The sequence below is a fragment of the Amblyomma maculatum genome, chromosome 1, assembly GCF_055883805.1.
Source record: "Amblyomma maculatum isolate TAMU_Amacu chromosome 1, ASM5588380v1, whole genome shotgun sequence".
NCBI lineage: Eukaryota > Metazoa > Arthropoda > Arachnida > Ixodida > Ixodidae > Amblyomma > Amblyomma maculatum.
In genome coordinates, this window is record NC_139344.1 from 413,839,579 (window position 1) to 413,855,987 (window position 16,409).

The window sequence follows — 16,409 nt, forward strand, 5'->3', positions numbered from 1 at the left end:
CAATAACACAGAGGCTTACAATACAGAACAATACACGAGAGCGTCACTGGGCACTGTTGCAGTCAGACGCCTCGAGAGTCATCATGTGGCCGCCATGCAAGACGAGCGCCGCTCCCTCGCAGGTCTGAGGGCTTGCCAGCGGCGGGTGATCCCCGGGAGTCCAGTTTGAAGCACTGCGAACACACCGCAATCACTGACCGACTGACTGACTGCATAAGCGACACGACCTCCATATAGAGGGCACGCCGCATGTCTGTTAAGACGCGCCAAGGCTAGCGCGCACACACACTTACCGCCGTATTCAAGAACGGAACTTACACTACCACTTAAGGCTGCATTCTTAAGAACGCGGAAAGTGTAAGTGTAACTTTTCTGTGACGAACGTTTCAAAAACAGCACTTATACTCAACTTATCCAAGTAGCCCTTTTAGAAATACATAAGCGCCATGGGAGCGAGGGTAAGCAAATATTATTGCATACACAATAAGTTTTTAAATTAATAAGAAACGTAAACGGTCGGACATTATCGAAAATAGGTAGCAAATGTCTTAACTTGCAATTTGACAATAAAAAAAAAGTTTATTGGGCTAGATTTACCGAATTATTGTTGCTTGTCTGGCCACAAATGGAGCCGTCACAATAGTAGCGCGTCTAGCAAAGCTCCCGTCGAAATTGCAACCATACTTTTTGTTCGCCCGCATTCATCGCTCGCAACGTTCTTCTTTCGTCTCGCTCCCCTGCCCTTTTATTGTAGCTGTTTCTGTTTTTATTGTATATATTTCGAGTTTTGTATTCATTGGTAGTGTATTGACGTTTGTAGTGTGTTTATGTTTTCTCATTAACGTAGTTTGCTTCGTGTTCTGTGCTGTGTCACGCGTGGTCGCGATGGAAAAGAGGAAAGCGAACTTTTCAGAAGAGGAGCGGTCCATCCTCCTGAGCATCATTGAAAAGCACCGGCCAGTAGTAGAAAATAAGAAGACTGACGCAGTGAGCGTGGCGAGAAAGCGAAAAGAGTGGGAAATGATAGAACGAGAGTTCAACTCCCACCATAATGTGCGCCCGCGTACATGGCTCCAACTGAAAAAGTGTTGGGAGAACTTGAAAGAGAAGTGGCGGAAAGGAAAAGCGGACGATACAAGAGAAATTTTTCGGACTGGTAAGTCCTGTTTTCTTTTATCCTGTGTTTTTTCGTTTTCTTTTTTTGTCTTTGTTGCTGTACCACTGCTCCAATTGCTTGCTGCGTGTACGTCCCGCCTAGCATTCAGCGAAAAGCTGCCATGCAGTCTCCTGCTTCATCTCACAAGCTCGAAGCTAGAGTATTAAAGGCGTTGTGCAACAGCATGGAACCTCACAACCTACATGAGGAACTATTTTGCTGCGATGTAATGCTTAAAGTGGTGAGCACAGTAACGTAGCACAGAGTTTGAAAACAGCTGTAATCCTAGCTTTTACTCAGCTGAATAGGGGTTGAAATTTTTGGCGCAGCTTGCAGCAAGCTTCAACACACCCGCTTTTGGAACGAGTGCTGTGTTTTACCCCACGAATTACTATGAAACGCACACAAGCATCGTGTGCCTGCTGTAGAGAAAGAATAGAAAGTGAATAGTAAACTTGCATGAGTAAACAATTTGCGATTTGATATGTTTTGAGCGTGCCCCAAAGTAACAGCATCACAGTACAAGCGCTGTGAAAACCGCTTCATTTCTAAACCTTCTTATCGCTTAATGATTTTCTGTGTAGAATTGCTCCAACTCTACTAACAGCGGTTTCTGCGATTTCCCAGGCGGTGGTTCAGCACCACCGAGCCAGCTGACAGACGAACTTCAGCGGGTCGGCGCTGTCGCCTCCCACATGGGAGTTCGAGTGCCAAACCCATTCGACAGCGACCGGGAGCGCCAGCAGCAGGCTGAATCTACAGCAGTAACACCGTCTGTGGCCGCCTTGCTGTCGCAGACACAAGAAACTCCACTAGCAGGACCTAGTGGTACGCCTTTTCATTTTTTTGTACTCGTACTGCAGGAACCGAAAATAAATGCACCACTAAAATTCGAAATATATTTTTGCTGAGATATCGAAGCTGGTGGGCATGCACTGGTATGCATAACTTTTTCAACCATTTCCTTTATGTAGTAAGAATAGGCTATCCAGAAAAAAAAAATTGTAGCATATCCCTGCCTTTCGTGTCTCCCCAGATCTCCTCAGAGCTGGGGAGCTGCTGCTGTAGCTTCACATTTTATTTTTTTCTTTGCATATAAACTTTTCTTATCAAAGTGTGTAAAGCTGCTCTAACATTCACAGTGCACACCCATGAGCATTTTTACTATGGCATCTGTGTGGTCTTATAGTATACCTGTGTGACCTTTATAACAAAAGATACATCTAAGTTTCAGATGCTTTACAATAATGGCCTGTGGTCCGAGCTGGTTCATGACTTGAAAATCATTACGGCGCAAAAAAACAACGCAAAACAGAGCATTTGATGTCCTTCTACATATTGTGTTGTTTTCTTTGCACCGTAGTGGTTTTTGGAAAGTTGCAGATGCACTACATAAACGTATCTGCCAAGCCATTGTCGGTCATATATATATATATATATATGAGAACCGTATTCTAGAATTGATTCCCTCCAAAGTATAGACAATATGCCTGGTTTATTTCCATTGATATGTTGTATAAATTGGCTCTAACTGAAACATTGCTTGAGTTACTGCACAATGTAAATGATAAAATGTCTTCTGTAGAACACTGCATCATTGTAAACATGAAACACATCTCTCAGGCTGTCAATGCATTTCACATACTCATTTATTATGAACCATTGAAAGGTTTAGTGAACTGCTGTGAGAATTGAAGTGTTTCTTGATCCAAAGTATGCACCCTCACTGCGACATCTAATCCCAAGCACTTCTGCCTAAGATGATGCAGAGGACCCACACTGGTCCTGGCATTTCCATCAGGATGAGGTGCCAGAAATGGAGGAGGAGCTGGCCGATGCAGCTACGAGTACCTCTGCTGCTTCTGCCGAGCAACCGAGCCAGGCTGCATCAAGCATTCTTCCAGCCATCCCACCTACCCCAAGGGCCGTGCCAGCAACATCTGCTGCTCCGCTAGCTGCACCACCTATGACAGCATCAGCATCCGCTTCCTCAGAAGTGAGGGTAGGAGCTACCAGTCGCTCTGCCAATGCACAAAGGCAAACACTGATTGAGCGAGAGCTAATGGCTCGCCTCGCAGCCATTGAAAGTGAAAAAAAAGAAAAGACGCGAGAACACTGTTTGAGGGTTCGGCTTCTGAAAGCTGAGCACAAAGATCGGTTAGCGAAAAGAGCCCAAGCTCATGACATTGAAATGGAGAATTTAAACTTGGATAGGGAATTGAAAAGGAAAAAAAAACTCCTCCTTGACCTACAAATCAAAAAGCTTAATGGAAAGGAAAACTGAAAAGATCAGGTCAGAAATGGGGTAAGTATACAGAAAGTTTTCAATGAAAGCAGTCAACAGTCTGCAAGCCCAAGGTAAATGTAGGGGATACCTTTTTTATGCTTTTCTAGTTGATATTAAGAATATTGGTTGGTTGGTTTGTGGGATTTAACGTCCCAAAGCGACTCAGGCTACGAGAGACGCCGTAGTGGAGGACTCCGAAAATTTTGACCACCTGGGCTTCTTTGGCGTGCACTGAAAGTATAAGGAAAAACAATGCGCAAATGGTGGGCTCATTTACAATCGACGCATTGTTTTTCTTTCCACTTTGCATTTAATAATCTTTCTCCCTAAAATCATCACATGACTAATTCAGGTAAATATCAACTACAAACATAAAAAAATATATCCCCTTGTTGACTTCGGACTTGCAGACTGTTGAATATTTTAATTGTATCATAACGAGCCCCTTTTTTTCCGCTAAAGAGTTTTTTAGTAAAAAGATATCACCGCAACAATAAAGACAAGAGAGAATATTGAACCCGCGCTGACTAGCAACTGAAGATTTTATTGGAAAGAGCACAAATTGTACTCCATCTACAACCAAGAACACGTATGAGCAGTACTAACATCACAGTACTAACATGAGCAGTACTCACACCACACTTGTGGCACAAGGGACAAACTTCATTATTGATTTATCTGGCATGCTTTTTTTGTTATTCCTCTTTTTCGTCTTTGTTCTTTTTCTGCCTTGGATATCCTATCAACCATGTTGTAAAGTTTGCCTAGCTTATTAGATGCAGAAAAAAAAAAAAAAAACATTACACCATATTTGCGGCCTGGTGCGGGTGCGATGTATAATTTTTCCTTCACGTGTGGAAAAAGATGTATAGGTCATACGGGAAGGTGCGTGAATACCCGCATATGTGAGTACAATACTTCTTTGGATGGGGCCCCTCCCTCGAATTTGGCCTTGCACTACTGGGAATGCCACCGTAAAACTCCTAATTCTAACAACAAACCATGCTGTGTGCTCTTTAAAGATAATATTATCTTGTACAAGCACCACAATGATTAACCAGAGAAACAGCGAAGCCCCCCCCCCCCCCCCCCCCCATTTTGCATTCATAAAAACCGCGACACATGCATTAGCACCCCGTCTTTTCTCGTTCGTGACTGTGAACTGCGGTATCTTGATAGTTCAGATTCAAGTTTTTAGGTATCGGTGCTGTTAGTACTACTCATGCATGCTCTTGGTTGTAGATGGAGAGTATATTTGTGTTCTTTACAATAAAATCTGAAGGGTCATGTCGAGGCACGGAAACCGTCGCTTCCACCCCCCGAACGTTCTTTCAATGGTGCAGCGAGTCCTTGTCTGTGATTTATTGTATCTGCAGAAAATAAAGTTTTTTTTTGTATGAGTGCTGTATTTGTGAACACTGCAGCGTCTGCTTACTTGTTGTCGACGTCTAGTGTTTGCTTGTGAAACACTGGTGCCCTTGCTGTAGGCCCATTTCCAGTCTACTTTGAGGGCAAGCGGCACACCTCGACACGGTTAATAGCAACAAGCCACTCTGAACACAGAAAATGTGTGACGTCATCTATATCAATTGCAATCATAATGCTACTGTGTCATGTGAACTCTTGTTTGCAACTTGGTTATCTCAAGTCGAGCTATAATTTCTAAAGTTACAGGTGTGTGAGGCATCTTGTTAGCCGAAAACAAAGTGAAAATACTGTTGTCGACGTCTAGTGTTTGCTTGTGAAACACTGGTGCCCTTGCTGTAGGCCCATTTCCAGTCTACTTTGAGGGCAAGCGGCACACCTCGACACGGTTAATAGCAACAAGCCACTCTGAACACAGAAAATGTGTGACATCATCTTTATCAATTGCAATCATAATGCTACTGTGTCATGTGAACTCTTGTTTGCAACTTGGTTATCTCAAGTCGAGCTATAATTTCTAAAGTTACAGGTGTGTGAGGCATCTGGTTAGCCGAAAACAAAGTGAAAATACTGTTGTCGACGTCTAGTGTTTGCTTGTGAAACACTGGTGCCCTTGCTGTAGGCCCATTTCCAGTCTACTTTGAGGGCAAGCGGCACACCTCGACACGGTTAATAGCAACAAGCCTCTCTGAACACAGAAAATGTGTGACATCATCTTTATCAATTGCAATCATAATGCTACTGTGTCATGTGAACTCTTGTTTGCAACTTGGTTATCTCAAGTCGAGCTATAATTTCTAAAGTTACAGGTGTGTGAGGCATCTGGTTAGCCGAAAACAAAGTGAAAATACTGTTGTCGACGTCTAGTGTTTGCTTGTGAAACACTGGTGCCCTTGCTGTAGACCCATTACCAGTCTACTTTGAGGGCAAGCGGCACACCTCGACACGGTTAATAGCAACAAGCCACTCTGAACACAGAAAATGTGTGACATCATCTTTATCAATTGCAATCATAATGCTACTGTGTCATGTGAACTCTTGTTTGCAACTTGGTTATCTCAAGTCGAGCTATAATTTCTAAAGTTACAGGTGTGTGAGGCATCTGGTTAGCCGAAAACAAAGTGAAAATACTGTTGTCGACGTCTAGTGTTTGCTTGTGAAACACTGGTGCCCTTGCTGTAGGCCCATTTCCAGTCTACTTTGAGGGCAAGCGGCACACCTCGACACGGTTAATAGCAACAAGCCACTCTGAACACAGAAAATGTGTGACATCATCTTTATCAATTGCAATCATAATGCTACTGTGTCATGTGAACTCTTGTTTGCAACTTGGTTATCTCAAGTCGAGCTATAATTTCTAAAGTTATAGGTGTGTGAGGCATCTTGTTAGCCGAAAACAAAGTGAAAATACTGTTGCCGACGTCTAGTGTTTGCTTGTGAAACACTGGTGCCCTTGCTGTAGGCCCATTTCCAGTCTACTTTGAGGGCAAGCGGCACACCTCGACACGGTTAATAGCAACAAGCCACTCTGAACACAGAAAATGCGTGACATCATCTTTATCAATTGCAATCATAATGCTACTGTGTCATGTGAACTCTTGCTAGCAACTTGGTTATCTCAAGTCGAGCTATAATTTCTAAAGTTACAGGTGTGTGAGGCGTCTGGTTAGCCAAAAACAAAGTGAAAATACTGTCGTCGATGTCCAGCGGTTGCAAGGAATTATACATTGTGACAAAGTCGCCAGAGGCAACAAAGACGATCTGGAACAGTGTGAAACCAGTCAAACATGGCTACAATTGTTCACGATAAATTTGTGCACAAGACGCCATCAAAGCGAAATATATCTAGGAACAAGAAAGTTAGTTGCTTCACGGCCACTGAAGGCACAAATACAACAAGGAAGTATGATGCTTATGGTGTTTTATTCATGTTGGCATACTGTGCAATGTTAGAGAACCATAGGTGGTTTAAATTTCTGGGTATCCAAGAAATAAAGAAAGGTAGAGCAGCGACTAACCAAAAGCTTGATGCAATTGACAAAAAGTTGGAAGGCTTCAATATGCTTGAGAGACAAGTCGACGAGAGCAATGAAAAAATAGCTGCACTAGTTCTCGACATCTGTGTTCCTCAAAACCTGAGTTGCTTTAGAGCAATGCAAACCAAACCAAATGCATTAATAAATCCCCAGGTGGTTTAAATTCACCAGAAAACTTCTAACATTGCCATAAAAAAATTGAAATACCAAGCCAATTATAAAACTGAATAATATTCAAAGCAGGACATTGGAATATTGTAATGATGCTGGGGTACAGAGGTTATTATGCATTAGGAGAGCAAACGTATAAAATTTCTTCTTTACACATCCTGTCGCAAAACAGCTAATAAGGAACTTCATGATTGGCAGAAAGAAAGCATAAATATGCGGTCATCACACATGCAAGGAACACAAAAGATTCAAGCAAGAGCTTCAGTTCAGTGATGAGATTGTGTTCCTTACTTATATGATGGCTGTATGTTGGTGCGTTCTATCTGCAAATAAAGCAGCTGTGAGCTGCTCAGTCGTGTCTTCCTCCTGTCTGTGTTTCCCACCTTTAATCAAAGATAAAGAATATGGGTCTAGCACATTGATTCCGCTCAGTGAAAATACTGCGCAATGATCCTTTCTCTTGTTCTGAAACCACTTGTTGTGTGCACCAGTGGCACCAAGGGGGATGGCTGAGCTCCTCCAGAGTTAGGAATAGGCGGAGTGTTGTCACAAGTGGCATCATACTGCGCTGCTGGGGGGTTGGGGTCTCTGAGCAGCCTGCCCAGGTTGTGCAGTGCTGCACATGCTGTGATCACTATAGGCACTGTAGCTGTTTTAATCTGCAGCGTCATATCGAGGCATGGAAACCTTCTCTTCCATACCCCGAAGGTTCTCTCAATGGTGCAGCGTGTCCGTGTTTGTGACTTGTTGTACCTGCAGAAAAATAAAAGTTTTTCTTTATTGAGCCACTGCACTTGCCTTTGTTAAAGCTACAGCTTCAACTTACTTGTGCTGTGGACTCCCTTGTTGCACGTCATCTCTCAAAGGCGTCATCAGGTAGTGTCTGCACGCATAGCCCATATCACCAAGAAGGACACCAGGAATATTGCCCTGCTCGTACAGGACCATTGCTCGACTGTTATCGAAAATACGGCTGTCATGAGCCGAACCAGGCCAGCTGGCTACCAGGTCCAAAAATTGGAGGTTGGGCCCTGTTATTGCCTGCAAGAAGAAGTAAACTGGCTCTTGCAACATGTACTCTACTCGCATTGCTGCCAGTAATTATGGCCTATACGAGAACAGTAGTGGTCAGATGAATAAAAATTAAGGCTACTTGCGTAGTGCAAACGTTTGCACACTAGCCCAAGTACTGCCTGTATTTATATACATTTTAGGTCACTGCACAAAAATGTGGCAACGACACGGGAAATTCGTATAGTACTGTTTTGTTATATCGATGTCTACTGACACGAACTGTGAACAGCCTGTTGTATTGCTGAAAGCATGCACAACATATACGGCAAGAAAATACGGCAAAACCAAGAAAATACGGCAATAAGTTACATTTTGTATCTGAAACAGTAAACATTAATGATTACTTTATTTATTGCCAGGCAGTTATGGTGAAAACATTTAGCTATGCTTAAAATCATGAATTATGCTTGCATACTATAGTTCACAGCTATCACCCCTACTTTTCTGCAATTACTGTAAAATTCGTTGCTTTTGGCACAGTCAACAAAACGAAAAGCTGGCTTCTCCTACCTGCTCGCAAGCCTCTTTAAAGTTGGTTTATAGCTACCATGAACGTATCGAAAAACAACGGTACATTTCGCACTCTTTTCATATCTTGGTAATCAATGAAGCATGAAGTTCCAGAGCTATCAAAAAATATTGCGTCCTTTTTTTTTTTTTCTCGATTCGCTGAATATTTTCGCTGGAGACATACCTGAACATTGATGGAAAAGTAGCCTTTCCTGTTCCGAAACACTTCCGCATCTTCTCCTCCCGGACTTTTTATCGGGATGTGGGTGCAGTCAATGCACCCGGTGACACCGGGAAAGTTTGCCACTGCATAAAACTGCTGCATTACCGCCGGGGCTTCGGTGGCGCTTGGCAGCTTGACGAGCGTCGGGAACAAAGTGCCGGCGATCATATATGAAATCCGTGCTATTATGCGGGACACTGTTGGTTGCGACACATTCACAAGGTCACCGGTGACAACCTGGAAGGTTCCAGCTCCGTAGAACCGCAGGGCCAGAAGTAATTGCAGGAGCGGCGGCACGGGGAGACCGCGTTCGTCGCTGTTGGCGCGAAGGGGAAGCCTTCCGAGCAGCTCCAGTACCGCTTCCTTGGAAAAGCGGTACCTGCTAAGGAATTCGGCGTCGTTGTATAACTCCATTGGGTTCTGCCGATCCCTGAGCACTGGCCGCGGTGCGCGTGCGTACCTGTACGCTCTGTCTTCGGCGATATCAGTTGCGCGAGCGCAGTAGTCGACGAAATCGGAAAAGCAGCGGTAGGAGTCGGCCATTTTGAATGCGAAAAAGCTGCACTTAAGCTAGGTAGGGAGCTACTTTTGGAAAGTTAACTTTGGGGCCGATAAGTGCGGTTTTAAGTGTGGCTTAAGTGCAAGTGTTGTTCATGAAACGCGTTAATTGCCGATGAGTCACTTAACTTGTAAGTTAAGTTTAAGTTTAGTTCTTGAATACGGCGGTTAGCTTCGTTTGTTGAAGCGTTGCCTATTCCTCCCGTTGAGCCGCGCGTCTTCATTGGTCAGATGCCGTCGAACTTTCGGAGACCGCTGGCATCTTCCGGTAGGATGAGTCTCTTTCATCGCCGGGTGATGAGGAAAGGGGCGACGGCAACGCGTACAAAGCACCGCGCTCTCTCGCGCGCGGGGGAGGAGGCGTTTCTAGAATGTCGTCGAAATTTTGATGCAGCGCCGCGCGGACAGGCTTCGCGCCGAGCCGGCTTAATAAAAATCTGGCCAATCTCGTCACACTTGCAGAGATATATTTTTAGTCTCATCGTGAACTTAGAACCAACGTCAAATATTCAACCCATAACAACATCACTTAGTATGATCCGCGTGGATAATATTTATGAATATTGCTTGGTATAATTAACATATTTCAGCTCGATAGGTATGGATAATTTCTCGGCAAAACTTGTATCTGTTGTACACTTCACTGCAATAGTAAACACTAGATGCACTGACACGTGGTCTCTACCACATTTTAGAACACACTACAAATTACAATCCTTGGCTCAAATAAGCAAACATAAAGACATGTTAGTTTTAATCCTAAGTAGTTGAGAACCTTCTTCGTGCAAATGTCTATCCATATATGTGTTTTTACTCTGAATACCATACTCGCCTTTACGAACTTTCTGCCTTGTTGAGCTTTTTCCATTAATTTTATTATTTATAAACTTTTTATTTTTTGTTTTTATATAGTGCTGCAGTGGCGCATGAATTGTATAATACTTTTGGATGTCGTATTTGCATTGTTAATGAACCTTTGGAGTTTGTTGTTTGCGCCTGCTATGTTGTGTTCTGGTTTCCTGGACCTTTGTCAAGCTGTTTGTACCGCTTTTAGCCCAGGCGACCATGCACTTGTTCGAAAATAAATTTGATTTGATTTGATTTCATGCTCCTTTTTAAACTCTGCACGTACATGTATTCGTGCACGTCAAAGACAGAAGGGGCAAAGGAATGCTAGCTGGAACATAACTCAGTTTCCATATAGTATATGAAGTCTAGCATCCCAAAATGGCATCGGCTGTTATGCATGCCTTACGGGGAGTGCTCCGGAAGTTTCGCCCGACTTGAGTTTATAACAGGCGCTCACATTGCACACTGCACGGGCGCCTTCCGCTTCACCTTCATCGAAACGCGGTGGTTGCTGCCGGGGTCGTAGCTACGTCATAGGACTCCGTAATCAAGAGTCCTAACCACTGAGCCCTCGCTGTGGGGCACAACACCGTTTACTTATTCGCAATAAATCTTGAATGAGTACTAAAAGGGTAGACAGATCTCGCGACTTCTGCAGCCAGAAGACGAGTAAATTTGATTTCGAAGTTATTGGTACGTGTGAAAGCGCTGCGCAGCTGTCTGGGCCAGCGTCATAGCCTGTAATGATATCGTGCTTATTCGATCAGCCTCAGCCAGCCACTAACTGCGCTCAACTGCTCTATATGCCAACCTCTCTCTGAAATTCACAAATAATAATTTGTATTTTTGGTCGCCGTGCTTATAATCCCATAGCGGAATGGTAGACAGCCAGAGACGAATCACTGGTGACCCAAAGCAAACGTTTTGCCTAAGTAACCTTCAGCGAAGCTGATGAATACAGTTGCGTTTAAAACAGATACAAAGTGCGCATCCTACTGTGTCCTTATTACCTGTGAAGGGCAGCCTCAAAAATTAAGCAACTGAAACGCAATATTGCTAATAAATGCCTAATTCCAGTTCGTAACCTGCACGGTAGACTGCCCTCGGATATCGCGTAAATGCGGAAACAGCCCGCTTCAAATTTCTTCAGTACTGTCTAGAAGAGTGAAAACTCTGCAGAGCACGTATCTATGTGAATGGATGGTAGAACACGTTAACGGCATAATATAAGAACGATTGACCATGGGAACGTATTATACGCGGAGAGCCCGCGCGACCCACTGTCCCCGGACCGCATGCATCAGATAGACTGCGCCTGGTGTCGAGAGTAGGGGCGCGCTTGCAGCCTGCGTGCGAGAGTAAAAGAAACCCAGCCTCAACATTGGCTGCTCGACTGCAGCGCAGGCTCCTCCTCTCGCACCACTTAGCTGTCGCGAGTGCCACCCAGTTCTAACTGGGAAGTAACAGGATTGATACATCGCCTAGTTGCGACAAGATAGAGCACGACTACGGTCCTACAGTTTACAGTTCGCACTTACCCGGTAGCTAAACCGCCAGCGCGTATACTTTCATAGCGAAAAATGCTAGACCCTTTTTCTTTTGCAGTTTTGGTCTTTTGTATCAGGCGCAAAACCCACATTGGAGGGCTTCGGATCAGTAGAAATTTCTCAAAACTATCCGTATGTTACAAAAACCAAACATGACCTTGAACTAAGGCAGCCCAGGTTAAGATTACGAGACAGCCAGGTGTTGAGTAAGGCTCCGGCTTGAGGCATTCGATTATAGATAGGGTGGTGGTCGTCGAAGTAAAGACGGGGCGAAATTAGAGAGAATGCAAAAGGGCTGTATATATGATTATCACTAAAATGAAGAACTTTCGGCAGTTTTCTTAAAGGGGACCACTGTGAAACTGTCTCTGTGTAGAGAGTTCACTTTATATATGGTGCCTATAATCAGCAATCACTTCGGTTTAGTCGTGTTCATGGCCTTAACAAAACACTCCACAGAAAATTCCTTGGCGCATTCTTTCCTGTACAGGCAAGGTGCGGACCCCGGAACAGCGATAGCGGGCTCGTAAATAAGCATGGTTATTGTTCACGATAGGTCATATCATATCGCCCCCGCGACTTAATCGTTTCGCAGGGATGCCGAGGAGAAGACGAGGTACCATTTCAAAGCGCGATCATGCTTTCGTGGTTGCGTGTGGTTGAAAAGATGCAGTTATGCCCTATTCTCGTCAATTAGCTAGTGCAGTCGACTCTTCGAAAACAATAATCGGGACACTGTTACAGCCGCTCCTCGACATGCGGCTGCACAGTGCCACCGATTCTCGGTTTCCCGCATGGATCACCCGGTCCTCAGCCAATCTGACCCAAGCCTATGGTCATGAAATAGAAAAGTTTGTCTGACGACATTGATATTGCGACGCCCATTATGAGCACTTAATACGCCGCAAACCCAGGTAGTTGTAGAATTCTTCTCATGCCAGTGGACGTCCAACTCAGTATCGCTGTCTCTATATGAACAAATTGTGGAAACGTGACTCCCCTATGTTGAGTCACATGTGTTCATTTGCACACAGTGAAACCATAAAATGCGTTTTCATATTTCTCCTGCATCAAAAACCACCAGTAGTCGGCAATGAAGCCAAAGCACAAAACGCACGCTGTAAAGAAAACAAAACAAAAAGTCACAGACAAATGTAACAGGGACACAACCCCGGCGGAAGCAACCGCAGCGAACAGAGCAAGTATGATAATGAAGACACGAAAAAACAAAACGCCTATAAACCACAGATTCATTTAGGGTGAACTTAATTTTTAATTGCGTATACCCCGCGATCATTCCCTCACGGAAAACGAAAATATTATCTGACGAAATAAGCGGAAAATATCATTTCTCTAAACCACGGGAGCGCACAAGTAAATCCTTAACAGTGGCCTCACAACATAAACAAACAAACAAAAAAAACTTGCGCGCGTGCGGAACAAGTTTCCCATGCTTGGGTCCCTTATTACAGCGGAAAAAAAATCCAAACGTGTATTAATATTTGATATCATATGTTGGCATCCTCAACCGCATTTCACGCGAAGGTGGCTGGAGTACTGGAGTAGACGATAAGTATAATGCAGCAGGCTTCCAGGGGATAAAGGAAATTCCTTCTAAAAATGAGAAGAGAATATTGAGCCAACATTCGCTGTGAATTTTGTTTGTACTCATCACGTTGCTTGTTTTAGAAACTTTTTGCTTTCTAGTGCTGCATAAACACTCGGCCTTAAATTTCTTCCAGTATGCCGCCAATGTGACGCCACGTACGCAGTCTTTAGAAGCTGTCCACACCTCCTCGCCTGACCGGTCGGTGCGCGTGATAGCCGCATCTGCTTTCGTAATATGACAAGTTTTCCACTGTCAAACATTAAGAAAGATGGGAACAAGGTGTATGTGCGGCGCCACCGTCGGCCTTCGAGCTCCAGCAGCATATCATCTATCAGCGACTTCAGTTCCAGCGTGTCAGGTGGCAAGAGGACTACCGAAGAAAACAGGCAGGTCAGTGGATCACAGGGCCGCTCTAATGTACAATGTTTTGGCTTCTTCGTTTGTAAATGCTGCACAAATTTAGAACCTTGCCCGCATTTCAGTGCACGAATTGGAGCATATTGGGGGGAAGGAATTTTATCCTCGTGGCCCTTTGAGCATTGCGGATAATAATAAAATTTTAAAAGCGGATTGATTGGGATACAATGATCTCTGCTGGCGCGAGCCGCGTGTAGGTGCAGACAATTAGGTCGGGGCTGCATTCATATTTGCGCTTAAAAATGTGAGGCAGAAGCTGAGCAGCAGGCTCCAGGTAGTGGTATTAATAATTTGTAGAAAGCAATTTCTTATGCGATTTATTTTGCAGAATAATGGTAAGAAATACGACTTGAAGGGCCTAACTAAAAGAGCTCAATAAAACATTGCATCAATGCATTTATATCAATTGAATGAGAAATCATTACGTTGAGGTAATATATGTCTGTGGTTAACAGAGCAGGTTTAAAAATTAGAACACGAATGTGAGATAAATATTGGTTTACTGGAGGTTCGCAAGGTTTGACGTCACGGCCTTCGTGCACGCGCAGGCAGGTTCTGATCGTGGACACGAGAAAGAACATGACTTGATACGTTTTACCCGCCTGACTAGCGTTATAGGTTAAAGGTTACGCTTCCTAGAAAACGGGTCAGCGAGCGCCATTCAAACCAAGTCTTCCCTAAAAACACAGGTTTATCCATGTATCAAGACAAAAGCATTCAATAAAAAGAAATAACATCGAACGCGAATGAGCTTAAAACATGCCGTCGAGGCGCATGACAATGGGCTACCAAGAATAAAACACAACGATGGTGAGGGCTTTCCCGCGGCCTCACAAAACACCCTGAGGCGCGAATAGGCGAGCAATATGGACAGAACGTTAACGGCGATACAAAAACATTGCTCGTCTTGTGGCAGCAACTCACGCAAATACGACATCGTGTGACACGGGTATAAGCCATTCCTGCAGGCACTACTTCCGTGTTCCTCTGGTAGTCTTTGTTCCGTCGTCCGTGCACATCTCGCTGGCCCATGACGCTTGCTGGCCGCCCCTCGCTTGCCTCTCGCAGGGCAAGAAGCCCCAAGCCTTGCTTCCAAAGCGCTTATCTACTCTCGTTTTCGAGCCGATAGAGTGCCTACCATGGAGGAAGGAAACAACTAAGGAGAGGCCGTTCCATTCCCAGTGCATTAAAGAAAGTGTGGCGGAAGTGACGTCAAAATTTAGCGTTAGCCTTATCGGGCCATTAGCAACGGCTTCGCTGTTGCTATGAAGACTGGGGCCACTAGCAAAAGCGTTGATAAGGGCCCGAGATATGTGAGGTTCGCGGAGAAAGAAAATGCGGAGGATAAAGGAGGAGGACAGACATTGCAGCGTCCGGTCGTGGCATGGCCGTGCCGGCTTCAAAAAAGTGAGGTCAGGGCCTGTCCAAAGTTGTTTCCTACCTCCATTGTGCCGACCCACGCCTAGCAGCTCGCTCATGCGTAGTCGCGCTGCCTAGGCAAACACCAACACAAACCTGAAAAAGCGCGCGCAGTGTGAGACACTAAAAGACGCTGTGGAGCCAGAAAAGATTATATTTATATAACGGGAAAACAGTGACCCATGAGCGTGCGTGGAATGTCTGAACAAAATTTCTGTGACAGTCCTAGGCAGGGGGAGGTGTCAGTGAGGTAGCTTGCTGCAGGCGTTTAGGTGTCATTACAGAGTGAATATTGTCATACGTTTCTCGAAGGTCATCATGTCAGCAGCAAAACACAGGCTTTAGAGGCTGACTCTGCATTGAACCCAACGCTTTTTATGTTTCGGAGATCTGTTTTCTTGAAGAAGTGCGAGAGATCGCGCCTTCAGATTTATTCACGACGTTTTTAAAAGGCGCGGTATTCTTGCAACTTTCGCGAGAATAAACTTCACATATACTCATCAGGGTCGGTTGCAATTACTATTTCCGATATTTTGAATAAGGCTCGATTGCTTACTAGTGTGCCAAAAGTACTTGTTGAACAGCACCGGGTCAGCAGACTACGCTGTGAGCAGGAGGAGCCAAATAAGTGCATACTCTGGGGACCGCTTTCTCTGCAGTATTCCTTGAGTGTGGAATATACACTGCTCTCTTAAGCGTTGTATTAAAGTTCAAGTGCATGAATGATAAGGATATCTTACATTTTTTGAAAGCACACAAAGCGTAGGCGTAGGGCATGCATAATGATATGTGAGAATTATAAGAACGTATTATGCAGTGAGAGTTTGCATGTACTATGGGAACTTCTAACCTTAAAAAGTATTTCTATTTACATTGTAAAACAAAATTCTGTGTTGTAAACTTCATGATGAGATTGGAAATGTGATATTGTTTTGCGACAAGAAGAGACCATTAATGCCACCCTGGTGCTGGATTGTCTTGCATTACTGTACGGCCTGAGAAGTAATGGCATTGTTTTTTTTCTTAATTATATGTGATAGCTTACGGTACGACAGAAGCACCTATGTGTTATTGTTGCTTAGGATATTTTAATATATTATACATCATTTTTTCACCTCAGGCCGGTCT

The 16,409-nt window shown here is 44.2% G+C and overlaps 2 protein-coding genes across 2 annotated transcripts in view; both read left to right on the plus strand.

Moving 5' to 3' along the window:
• The first annotated feature begins 868 nt into the window (after window positions 1-868).
• LOC146208969 (uncharacterized) lies at window positions 869-3,521 on the plus strand. The gene is made up of 3 exons (XM_084579638.1): window positions 869-1,156; window positions 1,784-1,984; window positions 2,917-3,521. The coding sequence occupies exons 1-3, from the start codon at window positions 886-888 to the stop codon at window positions 3,438-3,440; spliced, it is 996 nt and encodes a 331-aa protein (XP_084435764.1). The 5' UTR covers window positions 869-885; the 3' UTR covers window positions 3,441-3,521.
• Window positions 3,522-13,584: 10,063 nt separating this feature from the next.
• The window catches only part of LOC146208970 (uncharacterized), an 8,456-nt gene continuing 5,631 nt past the window's right edge, over window positions 13,585-16,409 (plus strand). Inside the window, exons 1-2 of the mRNA XM_084579653.1 lie at window positions 13,585-13,835; window positions 16,402-16,409. The exon at window positions 16,402-16,409 is cut by the window's right edge and continues 240 nt beyond it. Of these exons, the coding sequence (XP_084435779.1) occupies window positions 13,680-13,835; window positions 16,402-16,409 (164 nt within the window). The 5' untranslated portion in view covers window positions 13,585-13,679. The remainder of the gene's footprint in view (window positions 13,836-16,401) is intronic.